The sequence below is a fragment of the Suncus etruscus genome, chromosome 12 (genome assembly GCF_024139225.1).
Source record: "Suncus etruscus isolate mSunEtr1 chromosome 12, mSunEtr1.pri.cur, whole genome shotgun sequence".
In the NCBI taxonomy this organism is placed as follows: Eukaryota; Metazoa; Chordata; class Mammalia; order Eulipotyphla; family Soricidae; genus Suncus; species Suncus etruscus.
Window position 1 is genome coordinate 31582764 of NC_064859.1, and position 25123 is coordinate 31607886.

Genomic DNA, 25123 nt, shown 5'->3' on the forward strand with positions numbered 1-25123 from the left:
ATGAGTCCTGTTCTATTCCCCCTAAACACCAAAAGGAATGACACCAAAATAAACACCAAAAGGAATGATCAAGGAAAAAGCCTTGATCAGAGTGTGTTCCCACTGCTTGCCACTCAAATAAATAGTTTTTACTGAGGATTGAAATTTTAATAGGTTCCTTTTGCATTATCTTTAATATTCTTTTTTTTTTTTTTAGTTTTTTTTGGGGGGAGGGGGCGTCACACCTGGCAGCACTGAGGGGCTACTCCTGGCTCTATGCTCAGAAATTGCCCCTGGCAGGCTTGGGGGACCATATGGGATGCCGGGATTTGAACCACCGTCCTTCTGCATGCATGTCAAACACACTACTGGTGTGCTATTTCTCCGGCCCATCGTTAATATTCTCAATTGCATGCATTTATTTTTCTCTACATGAGAAACTGTTTAGGTAATTCTACCATACTTGTTTTGTAAGTCTAAAGAAAGGCAATGAGTATTATTGCCTCTTTCCATCGAGATGAGTATAACTGCTTACTAACCAAAACTAACTAGACTCTTAAAACTACTGTTTTTATTATTATATTTCTTTTTTTGGGAGGGTGAAGGAAATTCCAAGCAGTGTTCAGGGGCTAAAAGCAATGAGGTAATAGAAATCAAACTTGGGGCCTCATGCAAGCCAGGGACATGCTCTAGCCCTTTGAATGATCTCTGTAGCCACACATTGATATTTCTTATTTTATGCTGCAAAGTGTTCCCTGGAGAGCCCTCCCTCCAATAAAGGTGAAGTGGGGCATGGTTTTATGATTTTATGCAAGGTATAGTGACATATAGTCTATACATACATAAGAATTTACAGTAAAAATTATACATATTTATGAGGAGGGAGAGGTGGGCATGTGAGACTAAGGAGCATACCAACAAACATAATCATATGTTGACTGTATTGATAATGATGCCGTGTATTTTTCAGTATGGTTGTGAGGAGAAAGGTGACTGAAAATTGAGGAGAGCTCCACTGCAGTGGCCTCCACTGAATTCAACTGTCCAGTGGGTCTCTAGGACCCTCACCAGAACAAAGGTATTTGAACTTCTCAGTTTTGGTCCAGCCAAATTAAAAGGTTGTAATAATGTGTCTGCTCTCACAGAGGGCTTGCCACAATCACCCAGCTAAATCTCAGCTCAATCTGATATTGCTTTTTAAATTCAGAGAACCTGTTCATTGCTTTTTATTTGTTTGGGGAAGTGGTTTGTAAGAAAAAGGGTAAAAATTTGGAAGGAATTTTGATTGTTAGACTTACATCTATCAGTAAGTACAGAACAAGCAGTGAAGAGACTTTACCAAGGTAGTGTCAGGTACTTACATAAATATTATGTAACCAAATCTTAGCACAGTCCTGTGTGGCTGGTATTGATAACTTGATGAAACCCCAGGATGATGGATAATGTCTATGTAACTCACGAAAACTCCCAATTAAGGTATTTGTGGCCCAGAGAAGTATTTTCCAAATCTGAACCATATAGGATTCTAATGGTGTAACATGCAGTTGAATTGTGTTGCTGAAGAACTGTAGTTGGGACTGGAGAGATGCTCAATGGCATAATGGCTCAGTGTCTCAAATGTATGTTTTGTATGCTGAAAAATGTGTTCTTAGTGTACCACATGGTCCACTATGCACCACCAGAAGTGTTTTCTGAGCACAGATGTAGAAGTCCCTGAGCACCATCATATGTGATCCTTGAATCAAAAGAAAAGAAAGCAGGCTGTAATCTATTGAGGTGAAGGCCCAGGAAAGACTGGCTTTTACTTCTCCAACTTCACTTGTGCCCTTTTGTTCCCTCTGTCAATTTGCTCTTGATCTATTTTCTTTTCTGTCCTAGAATTAAAAGTTCTAGGACAATTGGAAAGATGCATTATCAAGGCTTTTCCATTGACCACTCCCTTTGGTAGATGAGGAAAGAAGCTCTCCCTTCTTACTCCTCAAGTCTTTCACTTAAATATGATCTTCACAGAAGTCCTTGAGAACCATCCCTATTAGTATGGATTCTTGTCCTGACTCTAGGCTCATTTGTTCCAGCCCTTATATTTTTTCAATTAAAAAAATTTTTTTTCCTTGTCAGGGGCTGAGGGATGAAAAGAAATTTGTTTTGTGGTATCAGGGATGGAATCTAGGAACTCACATATGTGAGACATGTACCCATAATACTGAGCCACATTCCTGGTCTCTTATAAACTGAAGTATGCTGTTTAATCATCTGTTCAATGAAGACAGAATTCATCAGTATACTTGGTACTAGCAAAGTACTTTGCAGACTAATTTCTCTGCTGAAGAACAAGGGAATACTGACTAACTCCCCAGCTCAAGTCAGAGTAAATGATTACTGAGGCAGTTGTTACCTTGAGTAAGAAGGCAATGTCACAAATTCATAATTATACAAAAATAACAATGCCTAAATAAAAGAAGCATGAGTGGACAATCACCTTATAAATCATGTGCAAAATCCAGGAGTAATGCCTCCTTTCTTAGAGCAAAAGATGAGAGAGCTCACCTAGGTGTCAGCAAATCTGTATGATCAAGTGGGTGGGCAGAGATTTTTGGTGCTCTAGGATCATCATCCTCTGCTGTTCTTTTACTCCCAAATCAATATTGGAATTGTTTTCTGGAGGAGGTGAGAGTCTGCTTTGCTGGCAACACAGAAGTCCTTTGCAGGTGCTAAGAATGACCCCCTCCACTCTTTTAAGTACTAACTGATTGCACAACTGGAACTATGTATACCTTCCACTCTTTCACCATGATTGAGAGGTTGGGAATCTAAAGCTCCAACTCACCCCAACCAATAGGCTGGTTTCTTGACTTGATCAGACTAAAGTCATCTTGTTGGATACACCACTATTAGGCTTTTTCTTTTTTGGGGGCTCTGTTCGTTGCTTTTCCTTGGAGACTTCACCCGAAGACTGCCAATCTTAGTGACACATTCTTTTCTGTTAGGAAATATCTCCAAGGTTGCAATATACAGAGATTAAGTCTCCCCTGATTTTATTTTATTGAGATTATACATTTTCTGGAATTTTAAATACAATTTTGTAAGTTCAATTTTTTGTTTGGTGTTTCATTTCCTCATGTTCTAATAAAATGTTTAGGGAATTATAAGTTTCCTTGGCTACTTTGTTTTGGTTTGTTTTTGGGTCACACCAGGCAGCGCTCAGGGCTTACTCCTGGCTCTACACTCAGAAATTGCTCCTCGCAGGCTCAGGGGATCATATGGGATGTCAAGATTCGAACTACCATCCTTCTTCATGCAAGGCAAATGCCTTACCTCCATGCTATCTCTCTGGCCCCCCCTTGGCTACTTTCTGATCATTAAGAGCAGCAATAAGATACTTCATTATTTTAGCTAAGATAAGAGGAATAATATTTGTTTGTTTGTTTATTTTTTTGAGTCACACTCAGCATCGCTCAAGGGTTACTCCTGGCTCTATGTTCAGAAATCGCTCCCAGCAGGCTCGGGGGACCATATGGGATGTCGGGATTCGAACCAACATCCTGCTGCATGCAAGGCAGATTTACAGTGTGTGTGTGTGTGTGTGTGTGTGTGTGTGTGTGTGTGTGTGTGTGTGTGTGTGTGTGTGTTTGGGCCACACCCAGCGGCACTCAGGGGTTACTCCTGGCTTTGCACTTGGAAGTTACTTCCTGGCAGGCTTGGGGGACGATATGGGACACTGGGGATTGAACCCAGGTCAGCCATGTGCAAGGCAAACATCCTATCCACTGTGCTATCGTTCTGGCACCAATGTGATTCCCAATTTTAAAAAGTTGGGGGAAACTGATTTACAGAAATAGGCTAGTTCATATAGATGATTATGGGTCCAGCACGCTTCCGCTGCATCACTCTGCTAACTCATATAGATGATTAAATCGAGTTTTTTTTTCAGGTGCTAACTCTTCTACATATTTTTTTTTTTTTTTTTTTTGGTTTTTGGGCCACACCCGTTTGACGCTCAGGGGTTACTCCTGGCTATGTGCTCAGAAATCGCCCCTGGCTTGGGGGGACCATATGGGACGCCGGGGGATCGAACCGCGGTCCTTCCTTGGCTAGCGCTTGCAAGGCAGACACCTTACCTCCAGCGCCACCTACCCGGCCCCTCTTCTACATATTTTTTATATATTTTAAAACATCATGAAGTTACTTTGTCTTCAAGCTTCCAGTCTTTTATTTGGGCCACAATCAACTGTGCTCAGGGATCATTCCTGGTGGTACTGGGTGACCATATGCAGTATAGAAATCACCAGATTCGGTTGTGGGCAAGCCAAGGCAAGGCCTTAACCCCTATACTTTCTGATCCTTTATTGCCTTTCAAGAGACATTTAATTTGTTTTCTTCTTTTCTGATACAGATAAAATGTAGGATAGGTAATGTTAGGCAGTGGTGGAGGCCTATAGAAAAGAGGAAGAAAATGTTTTAATTCTTCAGCCTTTTGACCCCTCTAGTGCTCTTTAAAAGACTCGTGTGTATGTGTGATTCACAAGCAGTGCTCAAGGGCCTTAGAGGTCACTCCAGGTGATACTCAACCAATCAGGCTAGAGGCTAAATACTAAGGCAGTGTTGCTCAGGCCCTCTGGTGCCTAAGTTGCAGAATCCAACTGTTGTTCATGGGCCTTCAAAGCTGCATCAGGAGGTGGCTCGGAAGCCATGTAATTCCAAGATTGAAACTGGGTCAGGTATATGAAGGCATGTGCTCAGATTGCTGTACTATCTCCTGAGACCAGTTAGCACATTTTTAACAAGCAGCTAGTGAAAAACCTCAAGTTCTAGAACCTTCAGGGTATGTTTAGAATTGAGAGATTTACTAATTGTTAGAAATTTGCTAGAAATTCACTACTCCTAAGTAGTGCTCAGGAGCCAACAGGGCCATTCCTGGTAATCCTTGTTTTTGGGCTACACCCAGTGTTCAGAGCTATTTTCTGCTCTTTACTCAAGGATAGGTTCAAGGGACAGGTAGTGCTGGGAGTTGAATGAGGGTCAGCTGCATGCAAGTTAAATGCCCTAACTGCTGTACTGCTGCTCTAGCCCCAATACTTTGCCTGAATGTGCAGGTCTGATGGCTCAATGCTTGGGTTTGGTAATAGGGTACTGTTGGGCTTGACAGTGTTAGAGGCTACTAGGGTCACTTTAGTATTGCTTAGGAGTCACCAGGATCATAACTAGTAGTGCTAGGATGGTTATTATTTGCTGGGGATGAAGCCTGGACTCACACATGCTGAGCCCTTTATGCAATCTCATAGTTTACTTTTATTCATTTTACTGGAAGTAGATCTAAAAGCACTTAATTCTTTTTAAATTTTATAGATCATATAAAATATAACACAACTAATTTAAAACAACAAATCCAACCAAGTATTTAAGACCTTTTGAGAAGCTGTATCAGGCTCTAAAAATTTATGTTGTCATATGTAACATGTTAGGTACAAGGATGTGACTAGCTAGGTATCACTTATCCTCATAAATTTTGGGTCTTTTAGTCAACAAAATACCTCAAAGGGCTAAAATGCAAACACATATGCTTGGATGTTTGAGGCTCCAGGTTCTAGCTATCCCTGGTTCCCCATGGTACCCCACAGAATATAACCCTGGTGGCAAGTAAAACCACTGCGTCTGTGCATCATCTTAGGATGGTCCCAATGGTTTCTGCTATTCCATCTAATGGCATTCAACTATTATCAGAACCGTATGGGTTCAAACCATCAAGAATAACCTGAGTAACCCCTGAGCACTGCCGAGTGTGGCCCCCCAAAAAACAAAACACATTATTCACAAATTCAACCTAAAATTTTTTTTGATTGCCCAAATATTTAAAAATATAACTTGAAGGGCCAGAGAGAAAGCACAGCAATAGGGTTTTTGCCTTGCAAGCAACTAATTCAGAACAAAAGGTGGTCTGAATTCCGACATCTCATATGGTCCCCTCTACCTGCCAGGAGCGATTTCTGAGTGGAGTCAGGAGTAACCCTAGTGCCACCAGGTGTGACCCAAACCCCCCTAAAAATAAAAAAAAATTTATATGTATATATGTATAAAATATGTATATATTTTTATATGTATATTTACATATAACTCGAAACATAACATATAACTTGAAGCTTATTTATAAATTTATTAGTTTTTTTGTTCTTGAGTCACACACAAACGGTGATGCTCAAGGGTTACTCCTGGCTCTGTGCTCAGAAATTACTCCTGGCAGGCTCAGGGAAGCACACGGGATGCTGGGGAATCAAACCCAGGTCTGCCTTGTGCAAGGCAAACGCCCTAATAGCTGTGCTATTGCTCCAGTCTCTTTTTTTTTTTTGGGTTTTGGGTCACATCTAGCAGCACTCAGGGGTTACTCCTGGCTCTGCTCTCAGAAATTGCCCCGAGCAGGCTCGGGAGACCATGGGATGCTGGGATTTGAACCACCTTCTCCAGGGTTGGCCACATACAAGGCAAACTCTATAGCTGTGCTATCTCTGCAGCCACTGCTCTGGTCTCTATTATTAGTTTCTTTTTTTTGGGCCACACCCGGCAGTGCTCAGAGGTTACTCCTGGCTATCTGCTCAGAAATAGCTCCTGGCAGGCACGGGGAACCATATGGGACTCCGGGATTCAAACCAACCACCTTAAGTCTTAGGTCGGCTGCTTTCAAGGCAAACACTTCTGTGCTATCTCTCCGGCCCCTCTATTATTAGTTTTTAAGGTTTTGATCCTAACTCAAGTGTTCAGGGCTTACACCTGGCTCTGCAATCAGTGTTCAGACATGTAGTGGAGGCACATGGGGTGCTGGATACTGAATCCAGGTATGCCATGTCCAAGACAAGCATCCAAACCACTGTACTATCTTATCTCTCTGGTCCCAATATAACTTGAAGTATGTTAGTTTATTATTATAAGACTGATTTTTGAACTTTGAGAGAATTCTGCTTTCCCTTACAACCATTCCATTTTATTTATCTTTCGAAATTAAAAATTATAAGGCTTTAGGTAAGAGAAAAGATGCAAGCTTGTTTTCTGAACAGAATCTAAATATGAATTAAAAAGTCTGATTCATTTCACTTGAACACATTTTATTCAGCACTAACAGCATGATGATAAACTCACAAATTAGTACTAAGAAGCTTACAATCTTTTAAATGTGTCCCTCCCACAAGAAATTTAAGTATAGCATTATAATAATTTGCTACTGGAGTCAAAGACGACATTTAGATTCTTCAGCTTTGGGGCGATTAGTAACATGATTGAGATCAAAATGATTGTCTAGTCAGGCAGAGGAAAGAAATTCAAAAGCAGTTTCCTTTTCTTCTGTCAGTTCCTTTGCTGTAAGCTCCATTTTCTCACGAGAAAAATCATTAATAGGGAGACCTTCAACAATCTTCCAGGTCTTATTCTGTTTAAAAATAATTACAAATAAGAAATTTATAATTAAACTAGACATTATTTTGAGTAAGCAATAAATTAATCCAAGCTTCTAGATTATGTTTTATTTTTGGACCACTTCCTCCAGAGCTCAGGGAACCTAACTTGAGACTCAGGACATAAGAGTGTGTGACCAGTACTTATTCTCCCCAGTTCTTGACTTTAGAAATTTAGTTTTAAAGTACAATTTTTTTCTTTTTGCCACACTCAACGGTGCTCAGGGCTTACTCCTGGCTCTACGCTCAGAAATCGCATCTGGCAGGCTCAGGGGACCATATGAGATGCTGGGATTGTTCTCAGATTGGTCGCAATGAGGCAAACACCATACCTGGTGCTCCTGCTCCTGCCTCTAAAGTGTAATTTCAAAGAAGCATATCTAAATCCAATTCTTTTTTTTGTTTTGTTTTGTTTTTGAGTCACATCTGGTAGTGTTCAGGGTTACTCCTGGTTCTGCACTCAGAAATCGCCCCTGCAGGCATGGGAGACCATATGGGATGTTGGGATTCGAACCACCGTCTATCCTGGGTTGGATGCGTGCAAGGCAAATGCCCAACAGCTGTGCTATCTCTCCAGCTCCTAAATCCGATTCTAATAAAACTTCACTAAAACTATGAAAAATTTTTTTCAATGAGGTTTTAATGAGTGGACATAAACAACCACCAGCTTTAGTGAGATAATAATTAAGAAAAGCACTGTTCAAAATCATTGCTTCATTTGGAAGTAAGATACAATTCAAAGATATTGGGGCTGCGAGATAGCATGGAGGTTGGGCATTTGCCTTGCATGCAGATGGACGGTGGTTCAAATCCTGGCATCTCATATGGTCCCCTGAGCCTGCCAGGTGCGATTTCTGAGCGTAGAGCCAGGAGTAACCTCTGAGTGTTGCTGGGTGTGACCCCAAAACCAAAACCAAACCAAACCAAACCAAACACTTCAAAGATATTTTGGAGACATAGTACAGTAATATGGCTTTTTTTTTTGCCTTGCATGTGGTAGATCCAGATTAAATCACTGGAACGCCAGAGGGTCCCCTGAGTGTAAAGCCAGAAATAAGCCCTGAGCAACACTGAGTGTGACCCCAAAACCTAATTCACATGTAATCAGTATTTGGGCATAACACAGTATGCCAACTTGTGGGAAGAGCTGAACTGTGCTCTGAAGAGTAATCCTCAATCTTTTAATGACCTGAAATATTTCATATAACTTTAGAGCTCAGAAAAACATGAAGTTTAGCAAAAAACCAACTTTCTAGATGAAAGTTACTTTCTAGACTGATAGACTCAACAGCACTGATATGTCAAAACTTTTCCCCAAATCACAAAGCTGTGAGAAGGAAGGTGGAGATGAGCATGTGGACCAAGAGTTAGACATAGGGGCCGTGGTGGGTGACCATGGGCAAGCTGATGGTGGTGAGGGTGCAATGACTTTGCACATCAACACCATAAATGTTAAAACTATTGTAACCATGTTACCTAAAATTAAAAAATTATTAAAGTATTAGTAACAGAGAGCAATCACCCCCCAAATACCTTACCTTGATTGTAACAGGGAATGAGTAGAGCAGATCATCAGGAACACCATAGGAGTTGCCATCAGAGATAATGCCCATGGACACAAATTCTCCCTGAAAACAACAGTGTTTTATGTTTTCACGATATTTAGCTTAAACTTACAAAACTAAAAGGCAACAGTTTCTTATTATGTACAGAAATTCATACATCATCTCCCTCAGACAACCCTACCAGAAAAATGTCATGTCAAAGAACATCAGCTTGCAATGGTCCTCAAACTACGGCCCGCAGGCCACATATTGTATTTATTCCCATTTTGTTTCTTCACTTCTAAATAAGATATATGCAGTGTGCATAGAAATTTGTTCATAATTTTTGTTTTTACTATAATCTGGACCTCCAACAGTCTGAAGGACAGTGAATTGGCCCCCTGTTTAAAAAGTTTGAGGACCCCTGGTAGAGATTGGGGAAAAAAAAGAAAGAAAAGGAAAAGGAAAAAACCCTCAAAACAGGGGTCAGAGTGGTGGCGCAGCAGTAGGGCATTTGCCTCGCACGCGGCTGACCTTGGATGGACCTTGGTTCGAACCCTGGGTGTCCCATATGGTTCCCCAAGCCAGGAGTGATTTTTGAGCACAGAGCCAGGAGTAACCCCTGAGCATCATTGAGTATGGCCCAAAAAACAAAACAAAACAGAACATAAAAATCCGTCAAAACACCAATATTCCAGAACTACTGGTAGGTAACCAAGTTAGGATATGAATCTAACTCAGTTAATTTGTCAAGGCATTTTATTATCACCAGCAAAGAGGACAAAATTAACATGGCCTACAGACATTAAACTTCTCACCTCTGGGGTTCCAAACCAGATGTCTCTGACATGGTCACAGATGGCTTTTGCGGCAGACATTGCACTGGATAGTTTCCGAGCCTTGATCACAGCAGCACCTCGTTGTTGCACAGTCTGGAAGCAGGCAGGGAGAAAGCAGAATTACTTGGCCACAACAGAAGAATTGTCACCAATCTGCAGCTGATCCTAGGGAAAGGCTACAACCGAAATTTCATATGTCTCCTAACAAGAGTTACCCAGACAGCCAAACTAACCCATACGAACAAAAACTCCATCTTTCTATGAAGAGAAAACTACAAATCTCAACAGAATGTTTACCACACTTATACAAAGAAACAGATTTTTGTATAATCAGATAACTTGAGAGTACTCCATTCTTTTTCTTTTTTTTTTTTTTTTTGGTGCACTTCAATAATCAAGGTGGTGCAACAATGTAACAAACTAGAATAGATCATCACTAACAGTATAACCCTCCCCAAACCCCCCATCAGTGATATGCAATGTTTTTTAATAGTTCTTTCACTTGGCTATTAAAAGGGCTCCCACATTTTTCTTACTGCGATAAAGTCTCCCTTGAGCCAGCTGTCATCTTTCAGAGCTTCATAAACACCAACTTCCTTTCCTTGCAGTTTCACCTTAGCATGGTTAACATCTGGATACTGAGTTGAGGAGTGGTTTCCCCAAATAATGACATTCTTCACATCATTGGAAGTCACACCAAGTTTAATAGCAATCTAGTTAAACAGAAGGTATATTAATCAGACAAGTACATTTTATTTAAATCCTTACTTCTTAAAATAGAATAAGTCCATAGGGCCAGAGTGATTGTATAGCGGGTACAGTGCTCACAGGTGACCTGGGTTGGGTCTGCAGCATCCCATACATTCCCCTGAGCACCACCAGTTGTAATCCCCAAGAACTGCTATGTGAGTTCCTCTTCCACTGTTTCCCCCCAAAAGATATAAAGAACCCCCAATTATGCCCGAGAATACCACAGCCTTTGTTTCCCCATATTGTGCACTCTGGAAAAGATTCTATAAACAAATTATGAACCTGAAATATTGGAGCAGAATGTTTAAGTTGACTACCGAAAGTAGAGCATCTTATAGTTCGTGATAAACTACTTGTTACAATGTGCTTATAAAACATAAAACACGAAACAAAAGGTTAATATTGCTTGATCATGCAAATCTAACTTTGTTTTATTGTTAATATTTAGAGAAGTTTCTCCAGGATTTCTGAGCAATTGTATTTACACTTTCTCCATATTTAAGTGATCTTTTTATTATATTATACAACTAAATTTCAAGTAATCCTAAACATGAAGTTTTGGAATCGGAAGAGACAACTTGTTTTACAGATATAAAATGAAAGAGTTTAAATACAATGTACATATACTACTAAAACTGTAACAGTAATGTAGGCTCAGAAAAAAAATTTAAGATCCAGCATGCTTTGTAGTTATATAAAGGTTGGCAATATTACATAGTACAGAAAGGACTGGAAAATTATGTTTTGAAAGATTGAACAAAATAAAATCAGTTTATTTTGATAGAGTTATATACAAAAAGTAAAGTGAGTTGCATGTAGAGTTTGTTCCCAAATTTATATCTAGAAGGGAATGTTTCAGAAAAAATTGAAAAGCTGATATATCACAGGAATATTATGGTTTTTTCTTTTATCTTTGTTATAATAGAAAAATCAGTTATGTTAGACTCTGTGGTTTTTACATAAATATATTAATAAAAGCAGCACTGTAACAAGGTTCTATCAAGCATTTATCATTAACAAGGGAATAAGCCAATATTTTAAAGAAATGAAAAAATTCTTTTAAATATATTTATAAAGAGGCAGCATGAAAGCCCTCTCTGGTGGGTGGTGAAACAAGTCTGAATCTTGCCAGTGGTGGCTATAGAAACTAATATTAAAGAATCATTCAAGATTAAAGAAAATAAATGTACAAACTGTTGAAATGTTAAGCCTATTTAATTGTACTATGTATTGTTTAGCCCACATAGGGTTCAGATAATACAGTTACCATTGGTAGAAAAGGAAGATGGGAACAGGATTCTCACAATTATTCTTGCAATTCCTTCAAATGTATCATGATTACAAAATAAAATGTGAAGACCAAAACAAGAATTACAAAGGATGAACGTAAAATAGACTATCACCAAGTGGTATGGGAAAAAAACTAGGAACACTGGTGGCAGGAGGTTGATACCGGTGGTAGGATTGGTGCTGAAACATCATATGTCTGAAACTTAAGTATGAATCACTTTGTAAATCACAATGCTTTAAATTAAAAATAAATAAATAAAAAAGACCCAGCATATCTTCATACCACTTTATTCTGCCAAAAAGCAAATTCCTTACTTTTTATTATACCTCTTATGCTAAGCTGAGACTCTTCTTAAATCTTAAAATGGGCAATTAATTAAAGATGTGTATTACCAAGAATTTAAATTCACTAAATGTCAATTTAAACAGTTCAAAGTACAGCAAAGAGAACTTGCTTGCACATCTGTCCTCTCCACTTTAGGATTTCCAGGGCAACTCTTATTTCCTTTATTTTCTGTTGCCCTGCTTCCTCTGATCTCAAGAGCCGTCCAATTCTGAATGACAAAAACCACTTACACTGGACCTAGTAGGCATCATTTCTGTTAGCAGTCATGTCAGAGTTAGTTTAAATTAACATGTAATCAAGATAGTAGTAACTCGCTCTTATAGGTGCTTTCAAGTCTCTCACAGATATGTTAAAGAGTTTTGATTCTTCTCTGCTCTTTATTTTTTCCCCACATCACTTGATTAATTTCAATGAACTCTGAGTTAGCAGAAACACAGGAAGCCCTCCTTTGCAAATACACAGTGGAGTTCTGCAGATGATAAACATCACTAGGAAGTTAAATCCTCTGAGTTTCAAAACAAATTAGTAACCATTCAACTAAGAAATTACAATCTTGTTTGTCTTTATTCAGAGACTTTCCCTGTTATCTTACTAGGTTAAGAATTTCCAAGGAGGCAAAAACTGTCTGTTAAAACTGTCTAGAAATGTTTACTGTGACATGCAGTGCCACTGGCTGAGTTACGTAGTACCCTCCCTCTCCAATAAAGTACTTGGTACTAGACTGCTTTGCAGGAAAATATGCCAACTATTATAATTTGACAAGTTCTCCTATCTCATTTATACGTTAGCCCTACAAGTAAAATTTGTTAGAGACTGGAACAAAATGTCACTTAGTGAACTCTTTGGGAAGCAGGTTTCCAATTCCTGGGTGAAATGGCAAAATGGTAGTTTGCTGGTGTCATCATTCTCTTTTTCTCTGAAGCAACTTAAGTAATCTTTGTCTTTGAAGCAATGTAAGTAACCTTTTAATATCTTTAATACATTTTCTTTCATAACTGGCCCATAGTATCCTGTCTTCAATCATTCAAATCCCTTTTCCCCTACTAATTAGACTCTGGCTAAATAATAAAGACAAGATCTATTTCATAGCCTAAATTTCAGGAAATATTTGCCATTTAAATTCATCATCTAATAACCTTCCAACTGGAATATTAAGGAAAATATTTTGGAGCTGTGCCTCTTCTCAAAGATAATCTGCATCATTACTATTAATAATAATCAAAAATAACAGCAGCCAATCTTTTTTTCAGGAGAGATGGTGGTGGTTTTAGCTGACAGTGCTGGGGCTACTACTCTTGAATCTGTGCTCAGGGGAACCTATGTGATGCCAGGGATCAAACCAGGGTTTAGCCACATAGAAGGCAAGTGCCTTACCCTCTGCACTGCCACTTAGTCAATCTTTATTATAAAGTTTACTTTGTAGACAGGCCCCATGATAAAGGCTTAACTTAGGGCAGGGGAGTAGTTTAATGGCTAGAGAACATGCTTTCCATGCAGAAGCCTGAGTTCTGACCCCTAGGACTGCATGGTACTCTAGATACTGCCAGCTGCAGCCCTTAACACAGATTTGGGAGTATCCCAATGGCGCATGTGGCCTAACACCCAAACAAAAACTTAACATATCTCATTTGATCCAAATTACTCTGAGACAGATGTGTTTATTATCCCATTATATAGCATGAGTATACTTTCTCAAGGTCACACAGATATGAGTAAAATTAGCCTATGTAAGAACATACACAAGGGATTGTAGTCAATGGTTCTACCACTCACTAACTTTTTAACTAAGCACACTCCTTAATCTTTCTTGGATTAGGTTCAGCATTCATATACAGGAATATGAATTTATAATTTATAATAAGCAACTGGGTAAATTATGTAAATGGTAAATTATCTGGAAAACATTCAGCTTACAATAGATACTAATTATTTTCTCTTTCCTTGGATACCACCCACCTGCATACCTAAAACCCATCAATTTTCAAATGAAGGCAGTGAATTTTCAAGGTACATCTGTGCCATCTTTTGGTAGTTTTCTTGAAATAAATTTTTTCACTAAAAAAAAAAAAAAACCTGACTAACTTCATAGCACTACCAAGCAGAGATAACCTGTGGATGAGGCCAAAGAAGGAACAATGGAAAAGAAATGTCTTGCTAGGATGTCTGCAGGCCACCAATAATTCTTAGAAAACCAGCATACAAGTGGATTCCTAATTTTTGAAAAGCTACTGTTTTATTCTAGTAACAGGCCCCTTGGTACATTTCTAGGCTTTGTAAAATTTAGCGACTAAGTGGAGAACATTTAGTTAAGTAGCAAAAATGAAGACATTTTGGAGGAATATTAGATTATGTAGAAAATAAAAATATAAAATTGAAACTAAAATTAAAACATAAAAAGTTTGAGTTTGACAGCTTAGTTAATAGTTAATAATTCAGTGGTAAAGCAATGTGTGAGGCTCTGGGTTTAATTCCTGGCACCAATCCACAAAACTGTAGCTGCACTGACTCCCAGCTTTACCCCCCAAAATCCATAATTATTATTACCATGTGAATGATTTACATTTTGTGTGTTTTCTGGTGCCAGGGATCAAACCCCTCCAGGGTGTTTCGCATGCAATGCAAGGCTTCTACCATATCTCTGATCTTTAGTGATGACTTTTAAACAATTGTAATAAGAAGGTATTAGCAAGTGAAATACACTAGGAGATTAAATAAGAGGTCCAATCTCTGGCCCATTGGAGAAATAGATCAAAAGACTCCTTAATGAAATTAAACAGCTTCTTGCTAATCAAAAGCTAAGATTCAGCTTCTTTATGTAAATATTAATGTATATGTAAATGCATATGTAATGGGCCAGGGATCAAAACTGGAGTCTCATAACATTTGAAATGTCCTCTACTACTGAGCTCTGGCTTCTGACCCCAAGATTCAGCTACCTGAAAATAAGAGAAACATTCACCAGGTTTTAAGAGGCATCTTACCTGAGCTTTAGCTCGGTTGTGATCCAAACGGGTCAGGCAACTGAAGTTCTCCTTGGGGATGGATGGTGCAGACTTGGAGGCAGTCAGGCAGTTGGTATTGGCTGGGTTCCCTACCACAATAACCTAGGATGTAGTATAGGCATTGCCAAGTTACAGGTCATAGACTAATTAGCTAACTTATTTTATAGAATAGACTATCCTGCTATTCTATTCTATAAGATTTGTCTGAGCTAAATATGTAGTCATGAGTTGCTTAAGACAAGGATATAAGAAATGTGTTAGGAAAATATGTCATCATGAAGACAGAGTCTAGTTTCACAATTCTAGATGATATAGTCTACTATACACCTAGGTTATTTGGTATAGACTATGTTGTTGGCTTTTTTTGTTTGTTTGCTTGTTTTGTGTGTGTGTGTGTGTGTGTGTGAGCGTGTGCGGGTGTGTGTGCGTGTGCGTGTGTGTGTGTGCGTGTGCGTGCGTGTTTGGCTTTTGGGCCATCCCTGGTGATGACACTCAGGGATTTAATCCTGGCTATATGCTCAGAAATAGCTCTTGGCTTGGGGGACCTTATGGGACACCGGGGGATCAAACTCTAGTCTGTCATGGATCGGCCACGTACAAGGCAAACACCCTACCGCTGTGCCACTACTCCGGCCCTTATTTTTGTTTTTTGCTTTCTCAATTACTTTAATTTCTTTTGCATGTACAAATATATGTTTACTTTTTAGAAATAATTGCTGACTCTGCATTCACTCCTGACAGGCTTTGGGGACACCATGCTGGGGATTGAACCTGAGTCGGAAGAAATTCTAATCAAGTAGTTTACTTTAGAACAATGATTGTCTTTATGAATTCAGTGTTTATATTCCCCCAAGAAAGCCTATTTTAAGAATTAACAGAATACTGGCTATAATTGAGACTATGAGCTAGGTCCCATGCACTATGCACCTACTGAATCAATTTTTAAAAAAAGTACTTCACAGATTTACATTATAAAACTCTACAAAATTGCTAACTAAAAAAATAAAACTTACCATAATATCAACTATCAGAGAAGCTATAGGTACAGAACAAAGACTAAATCCCACATCTTTATCTAGATTTTTCAATTTCTATCATCTCACCCTCTTATCACCACTCATTCTATCTTTGCTCTTTTTTTTTAAGTCTCTAATTCTGTAGAGTACTTTGAAGCAAGTGGCAAAGATGTTAAACCAAATGCGCTAGTCCAATGCTGATGTTTACTTCTTGAAAACAAGGACACTTATTGGGGGGCTGGAGCAATAGCACAGTGGATACAGCATTTGTTTTGCACATGGCCAACTTGTGTTTGACCTGAGCTAGAGCCCCGGGGATCTCATATGGTTCTGAGCCTTCCAGGAATAATTTCTGAACTCAGAGCCAGGAGTAACACTTGGGCACTATCTGGTGTGGTCCAAAAAACAAAAAAGAAAAAAAAAAAGGATGAAAAAAGGGACACAAGCCATCATTTCCTATAGTTATCTACCCACACAATCACACATACAAATCCAAGTATCTACACAAATGTTCTCATAAGGATGAAAAGCAGAGAGGTTCCATACATTCTCTATAGGTATATAAATTAGTAATAAATTTAACATCATAGTAATTGGCAAAATATTTTTGAGCACATCTGAATGTAGTTTTCTATTTTATCTCTTCCAGAGAGTCATCATGGAAAAATGGCCAACAATTTTGGTTTAACTTAAATGCTGAAAATGAAAAACTCTACCGGTCACCTTAACTGACTTCTTGGCATATTTGTCCAGTGCTGCACCCTGGCATTTGAAGATTTTCACATTTGCTTTCAGTAAATCTTTTCTCTCCATGCCTTCCCTTCTTGGCATAGAGCCAACGAGAATAGCCACATCAAGGTCTTTGAAGGCAACTTCTTCTTTATCAGTTGCGATGACATCTGTGAATGTTACAATACACTGTAGTTAAACACTAGTCTGAGGATTTTTTTTATACCAAATCTACACAATAATTGCAGAAAATGTTTACTCCTATGCATTACATTGATATATGGGCCTAAAAAGAAATATACTAACTTAACTATAACATATACAGAACATTCCATGAATTGGGTTTGCTTTACCTATTTCAGTAACTTATCTCAATTATATTCCATACTTATAGGTCAGAAGCGAAGCCTTCATGAATAAGATCAGTGCCTTTATCAGAGTGTCCTGGGGCTGGAGAAATAGTGCAGTCAGGTATAAGACCTGAAAACTATCAGTTGTGGCCCCCAAAACAAAAACAAAAGATCAGATAGAGCTCTTTTATTTTTTTCACCACATGAGAAGATGGCTGTCTTTGAACCAGGGTTTGTCCCCTAAACCAATCAGTTAGTTCTTTATTATAGAATTCCCAGTTTCCAGAATTGTCAAAAATTAGTTTCTGATAAGACACATAGTATTTTTTGTTTATCTTTTTGGGGTCATTCCTGGTGGTGTTTAGGGGACCATAATGATGCTGGGGATTGAGCCAAGGATGGCTGCATATAAGGCAACACCCTCCCTGATGTACTATTGTTCTAACTCTGAAGACATGTAGTACGGTATTTCTGCTACAACATTCCAAATGCACTAACACAATCAGGATTCAGCACTATAACTGGTACATTTTTAGATCAACAAATTTAATCATAGCCAAGCTGCTAAAGCATATATAGAAACATCAACTAGAGAAAAATAATCCATTCTTACTAAGAGAAAAAGACCACTGAGAAGAAAAATATTCAAATTACTTTACAATTTGTTCCAATGTTTTAATAATAATCCTTTCAAATTTAAGACTTCTAGGGTCAGAGAAATAATACAGGAGGCAAGCACTTGCCTTGCATGCAACAGACCATAGTTCAATATCTGGAACCCAATGTGGTCCCCCAAGTCCACTGGGAGAAATCTCTGAGTGCAGAGACAGGAGCAACCCCTAAGCACCAGTGTGTATGGCTTCCCTGGTCTCAAATGTAAGACTACCTTACATTTGTAAAATTCAAAAGTTCAATAATTCTCAAATGGACTTAGTAAAACTCTGGGCTTTTATATCCATGCAGTGTATGGTTACAATAAATTATACTGTGTATCAACTTATAATTGAAAGATGAGTAGAAACTATTTTTTTCCAAGGAGAAAACAACTTCCAACCTCAGGACAGTATATGACTCTGCAGGATAACCAAAGAATTAAGAGTTTTCTGTTACGGGCCCGGAGAGATAGCACAGCGGCGTTTGCCTTGCAAACAGCTGATCCAGGACCAAAGGTGGTTGGTTCGAATCCCGGTGTCCCATATGGTCCCCCGTGCCTGCCAGGAGCTATTTCTGAGCAGACAGCCAGGAGTAACCCCTGAGCACTGCCGGGTGTGGCCCAAAAACCAAAAAAAAAAAAAAAAAAAAAAAAGAGTTTTCTGTTACACAATTCTATTACTTCCATCTAAAAAGAATTTATAAAATACAACATAGACAATTCAGGTCTACAAGGCTCGTGAAATTCATCATTAATAATAAAAAATTAACCTTATTTATTTTTAATATACATCTTACCAAGTATTTGTAGCTCAAAAATATATATAAAAAAAGTACTTTTATGAAGCTTTTAGTTTTGTTTCTGGACCACACCCAGCTGTGCTTAGGGTTTATTCCTAGTGGTGCATGGGGAACCAATTGCTGTGCCAGGGACTGAATATGGGTTAGTTGTGTGCAAGGCAAGAACTAACTTAGCCATTATATTATCTCTCCAGTTCCATGCATTAATTTTCTTTTTTTATGGCTTTTGGGCCACGCCCGCTATGCTCTGTGCCCAGAAATAGCTATTGGCAGGCTTGGGGACGATGTGGGTTGCCAGGGATCGAACCTGAGTCCATCCCAGGTTGGCCGTGTGCAAGGCAAATGCCCTACCGCTATGCTATCACTCCAGCCCCTTATGCAGTAATTTCCAAATGAGACACTAGTTTACAAAAATCTGTACTTGCTATGGAAAGATGTTAAATACTATGAAATATCTTTTTCTCCAATTTCTAACTTACCTTTCAGGAGGGGAAGGGCACAGTCTTGTAGTTCCATTAAAACACCTTCTAGGACACCCATCATAGGAGTTATATCCAACAAGACAAGAATTATAGGCTGCCAAAGAGCAAGAACAACATTTGACACTGTAGGTTATCACCTGGTTACAAATTTATTCTTTTGTGTGTTTATTATTTGGCATGTATATGTGTAATTTTCACTATTAGACATGCTTAATCTAATACCAAGTCACTTTAAGATAAGGAATTCTATAAAACCAGCAATGTTTTGCTAACAGAGACTTAAGAGGAATTACCATTACTCAAGTTTAAAAATTAGGAAGAAATATTAAGTTGAAATAACATAACAGTTTTCTGCTACTAATTTTCCCAAGTTTAGTTCACAGATACTTAGGCATAATACCCATGGTGGATAAAGAAAACATTCAATACCCATGGGTGAAGAGAATAAATGAATACCTTAGAAATGGATTTTAGTGTGTATTTATCAGATACGATAAAATAGGGGTGCCTGCTCTTAACTGGAAGTAAGTAGAATTGCATACCTAGTTATTTGGGTCAAAAGAAGTGCTGCTTCAGCAAATTTCCCTCTCCGACCTAAGTTTATCTAATGTCACTGTCATTAATGAATACCTTCAGCTGACACCTACTGTCTGCACCAAGTCAACTAAGAATTCAGGCAGAATAATTCTTATTTACAAAACTGTTTCTATGTACCTGGAAGTGCATATATATACTTTAACAACTGAATTAGCAGTAATGTGCCCATTAAATTTATTAGATTCCTCATTGCCTCAGGACTAAAATTTTCTTTGCAATAAAAGAGGGTTTTATTAATACTATTCTTATTTTGACATAAATTTTAGAGTCAATGCCCATACCTGATCTTTACCAAAGACAGATCCATTTCCAATGCTGTACAGTAGCGAGTAGGCAATCTGCCCAGCTGCTCCAGTCACAAGGACTTTGATTGGTTCAGACTGTAAAGAGGCCATTAGCATATTATTAAAAGATCTTATTTTACCCTGAAGATATGCAGCAATTTTCCCATAAAAAATCTTTTCACATTTGCATAGCAGAAGAATAACATCCCATAAATAGAGAATTCATAAGTTCTGGAACATGTGTTCAAGGATGCCTATTTATGTAGTGCTATATAACTACTTGTTATTCTGGAGTTACTTATATAATCTTATCTATTTAAAGATAGTTTACCACTCAAACATGCCTAACAATATCGATGTGTTAAGTATATGGTGACAGAAAATGAGTAGAACCTTACAGAATCTTCTTAGGTAAATCGCATCACTTATATCTGTATTAGAATCCTTCATACTTGGGCAACATCAGAGATGATCAGGGACTATTCCTTGTAGTGCTCCAGGGACTATACACTAATGACTAAACTGGGGCTGATTGCATGCAAGCCAAGAGCCTTAACCCCTAAACTATCTCTTGATTTAAGAGCTTCTTAAGGCCAGGGTTTTTGTCTTGAATTTGGTAGTGTATTCTAACTACTTAGAAAATGTATGTCATTGCTGTTGAGACCCAAATGTTTGTTGAAGAAATAGCTTGATCTTATAAAAATATTACACAGATCCTGAAATTGTAAGAATAATAGTTTGGGAACAAAATTAACAACTGCTTGAAGGACTAAAAACAGTGGTCACAACAGTTCCAGCAAAGGTAATTATCTTTTTAAAGATAAATAAATTTATGACACTAGTTTTAATGATACATTATTTTTGTGAGGGAAGGAGGAGCTCCCAAGCTATGCTTAGGGACATTCCCTGCTCTATTGGGTCAAGTACGATAGGTAGTTCAATGTTTAGGCCTGACAATGTTGTGCTGCTTGTATCAGGGTGTAAGCAAGACAAGGAATGATCTTCAGCCTTTTAAGCTAGAAATCAACAACTACTACTGCTATTATTTGGGCTTCTGAGTCCACACCTGGCTGTCATAGGGCTTATTCCTGGCTGTGCACAGTGATTATCCCTGGCAGTGCTTGGGGATCATATGTGGTACAGGGGAGCAGACCAGAGTTATCAGAATGCAAGATTAGCATCATAATAATTTACTTTCTAGACTAACAAGCCATTACCTTAACTTGATTTATTAAACTCCCCTCAAATAAAATAAACACTGCACCATAATAAACTATTTATATTAAGCATACTGCAATGTACCCAATATTGTTTTAGGTCTGAGAATTTATTAGTGAACTATATGCAAAACACAAGAGGGTAACTCAGTTTTCAAAAGAGGGGAAAGAAAATGTATAAACCAGACTTTGGGGATTTAGGTCTTTTGCAGGGAAGTGGAATGGGGTTTGGGTATATGTGGCAATATAAATGGTGCTGGGGACTAAATCAGAGTCAGCCACAAACAAGTCAAGTGTTTTATACCCCCTGTACAACAATCTTTCCAGCCCTAGGGTCCATCTTTTTTTGTTTTGGGGTCACACTTGGCTCTGCACTCAGGGACATAGGGGAACATATGGAGTGCCAGGAATCAGTCCTGGGTTGGCTGTGTGCAAGGTAAGTAAGTACCCTACCAGCTGTACTATTGCTCTGGCCACTTCTCAAAACTTTATTATCTCATGTAAGCTACTTATTCTGTTCTCCACAGTAAAAGTGAAGAAATTAATAGCAGCTACTTAACAAAAGTAGTTAGCTGCTAAGGACTGAGTTGACAAAGCATTAGGAACAGTATGTAGCAGGTGCTATAATTATTTAGGTTATGTTTTCACAGGATTTTCCTGTAAGGGCTATGCAAGCTATTTTCCTACATCTGTTACTTGTTTTTGTTTTGGGGTCACACTGGCTATTCCCATGGTTTACTAGTGTCTCTGAGCTCAGGGATTATTCCTGGGGATTAGGGAAATCATATGGGGTGTCAAGTATTAAAACCAGGTTGGCTACATGGAAGGCTAGTGTCCTATAAACTGTTCTCTCTGACACTAAGGTTTATTATTTTTTTTTAACAAAAGAGTAACCTCCACCCCCAGTCTATCTTTGACTCAAATACTGCACCCCCAGATAGTATTCATCCAATAATTGCTGAATGGAAAAGAGTAAAGAAAAAATATAGGGCCCATAATGTAGCACAGTAGGTAGGGCATTTGCTTTGCGAGCGGCCAACCCTTGGTTTCATCCCCAGCATCCCTATGGTCCCCTGAGCACCACCAGGAGTAATCCCCGAGCACTTCCATGTATGGTCCAAAAACCAAACAAAAACAAAAACAATAAAACACAAACCAAACACAGGCTACTTCAGTGTAAATCAAACTGGAATAAAGAGGGAAAGTGACTGTTGCTATCTATAAAGCTTCACTTCCAGAAAAGTCAAGTTAGATTATTAGGCTACAATTGTACCAATTTTAGGTGTTAATTTTTTCGGTCACCCAAGCTGTGCTCTGGGATTACTGCTGAAGGTCTCAAGGGACCAAATATTTTAAGGATCCAACCTGAGGAGGCTATGAGCAAGACAAGCACCTCTCTCTGACCTTGGAGAGTTAATTTTAGCTACTGAAAATATGTTCAGAATATAACAGTGAAGGAGTCACGGCCAACTGATGTACAACTACTGATTTCATCTCAGCATTTTCTTCTGTGTCGTGGGGCAAATCATTTTTATAGGTTAATTCTATTTTATTAACAGTCAAATGAATACTAGTGTCTGAATATTTGATGATGAAACTGATGATGAAACAGGGAAAAACAGTTCTTATCTGATTATTTCTTCTCTTTGCAACACTGCAGTTGAAAATCAAAAAGGTGGGACTTTTCACAATGTTACAAAGTGAAGACAGGTTACTATTCTTTGCTTAAGATATCTGGGCAGTCTGCCAAGATCTAAAGAAGGCATGAACGTCTTTGCTCTTGGCAGGGCTCTAATGACCTCCCTGCAGATGGAGGCTCTGAACTGCGCATGTGCCAGAGCCTCAGTGCTACAGCTCCAATTTAGACATTTCTTCTGTTAAAAAGCAGAAAAATCCATGTATTATTTTTGCTTCCTAACATACACAGATTTCTGTAGCACAAAATACTGTACAGTGTCATTCAGATCCTTTTTGACAGTATTCTTGCCCTACAGACCACCTATAAAATTTTTGCTTTGAATTTGCTTACAAAGATGGCTATTTTAAAACTGTGATTGAGCATAAACTTTTTCCAGGAGACAGTGAGTTCATGTAAGAATTTCCTGTCAGTTTAATTGCATTGACAGAATTGTTTCTCATTGACTGTCTCTAGAATGACCTTCCAGGGATGAACCCTGCTTAATGGACCATGCAACAAAACAACACAAGGGGAGCCTGGATCTCTCTGTGACCTTGAGAAAACCACTAGTCATCAGCAGGTCACGTTTTTCATATTAGAAAGAAGGTATTAGATAAGACAAAAGCTGATAACATAATTTATATTCCTAGTATGAGATAATTTCAGCTCCTAAAAACAAAATTTCAAAATAACCTGATAAATGTCCCTATGGCACAATATAATAAAATGAAAATACTGAGTTCCCAGATGAGCAAATTGTTATGTGCCCTTGAGCACATCTTATTCTCTTTGGGGTTCAATACATTATTATTAGGCTTTTGGGTCACACTGAGCAATGCTGAGAGGATTATCGAGCAGTGCCTGGTATCCAACCAGCTCAAGAGCTCCAGTCCTTTGAGATATTTTTCCAACCTCAAAAAATTCAAAGTCAAGATTTAAAGTGAGGTTTGTCAAAAACTCATCTTTATACTCTGGTCTGATGTCACATATCACCTTTAAAGAGCATGCAGTTTATCCTTACGTCAGAATTCTCACATCATACCCACTTTCCACTTTTAGCTAAATCAAGAAATGGAGAGCTAGGTATCCGAATGCTAGATCTATAAGCATTGTGTAACGTTTCAAAGGAATGCTTGTAAAATTTCTAACAGTGCACACCAGTGAAGAACATATGTGCACTCATTTCACTAGTCTCAAACAGCCTGGCAATACAAAATGGAGACCAAAGAACTGGTCTTGCAGTAACATTTTGCGAAACTAGATAATACAAAAAATAAAATTAAATTAAAAAAACCACATCTATGGAAAATGTCGATGTTATCTGGAACACCAGGTAAGCCCCACCTTTACAGTCCAGCATTTTCTACTCTCCCTTAAAAGCACTATGAGCTTTAAGAGAAGAAAACATGGATCCCACCGCCCTCCTACATAAAAATCTTTGTCGTCCTTCTCAAACCCCATGAACCTGCATTGCAAAAAATCCAAAGATCAAATCTGCAGAGATAACCCGTAGTTTGTGTTTTGTCCGCCCGCCAGTCAGGATTGAAATCATATCTCTCTCTTTATACAGCGATTTCCCCAGGGAACTTTTATGAGCTCCCTAGGTGGAAATCAATCATTTTTCCAGTGCCTGAACCATTGCGACAGAGCCCAGAAAAATAAAAAAAAGAGAGACGGGGCTTTCTAAAGGGCGCGAAGGGCAGTTGCCTTGCAAAAGCCGCCCCTTTAGAGACCTTCAAGAGCAAAGAGATCCCATCCAAGAGAGTTGGAGGCCTGAAGGAGGGAGAGCTCAAGGCCCAGACACTCACCATGATTAGCAAAGTGCGCAGACGATTTCAGCACCTGCAGAGCAAGCTCAGGCAGCCAGGTCACCTCTAGCGTGGAGCAGACTCGCAGGGGAAAGAGGCGGCGGTGTCAGCGCGAAAAGAGCACAGGGCCCTGCCGCGGTGCCCTCTGGGAAATGTAGTTTTCCGATGCCGTTTTGCTACAGCTACCAACGCGGTTTCTCCCCAGGTGGAACTACATTTCCCATACTCACACTAGGATTTTTCTTCCACACTCTTTTCCCTGCGCTCTGGAGCGATGGCAAAAATAGTCCCCGAGGGCGATCCGCTGTGATTGGAGGATGC

General features: G+C 38.8%; 1 protein-coding gene across 1 annotated transcript; it reads right to left on the reverse strand.

The window, feature by feature from the left end:
• Positions 1–7056: 7056 nt before the first annotated feature.
• Positions 7057–24925, reverse strand: MDH1 (malate dehydrogenase 1). The gene is made up of 9 exons (XM_049784751.1): positions 24803–24925; positions 20097–20195; positions 19216–19312; positions 16929–17104; positions 15169–15291; positions 10338–10514; positions 9781–9894; positions 8957–9046; positions 7057–7393 (listed from the first exon to the last, which is right to left on the reverse strand). The coding sequence occupies exons 1-9, from the start codon at positions 24803–24805 to the stop codon at positions 7268–7270; spliced, it is 1005 nt and encodes a 334-aa protein (XP_049640708.1). The 5' UTR covers positions 24806–24925; the 3' UTR covers positions 7057–7267.
• Positions 24926–25123: the final 198 nt, after the last annotated feature.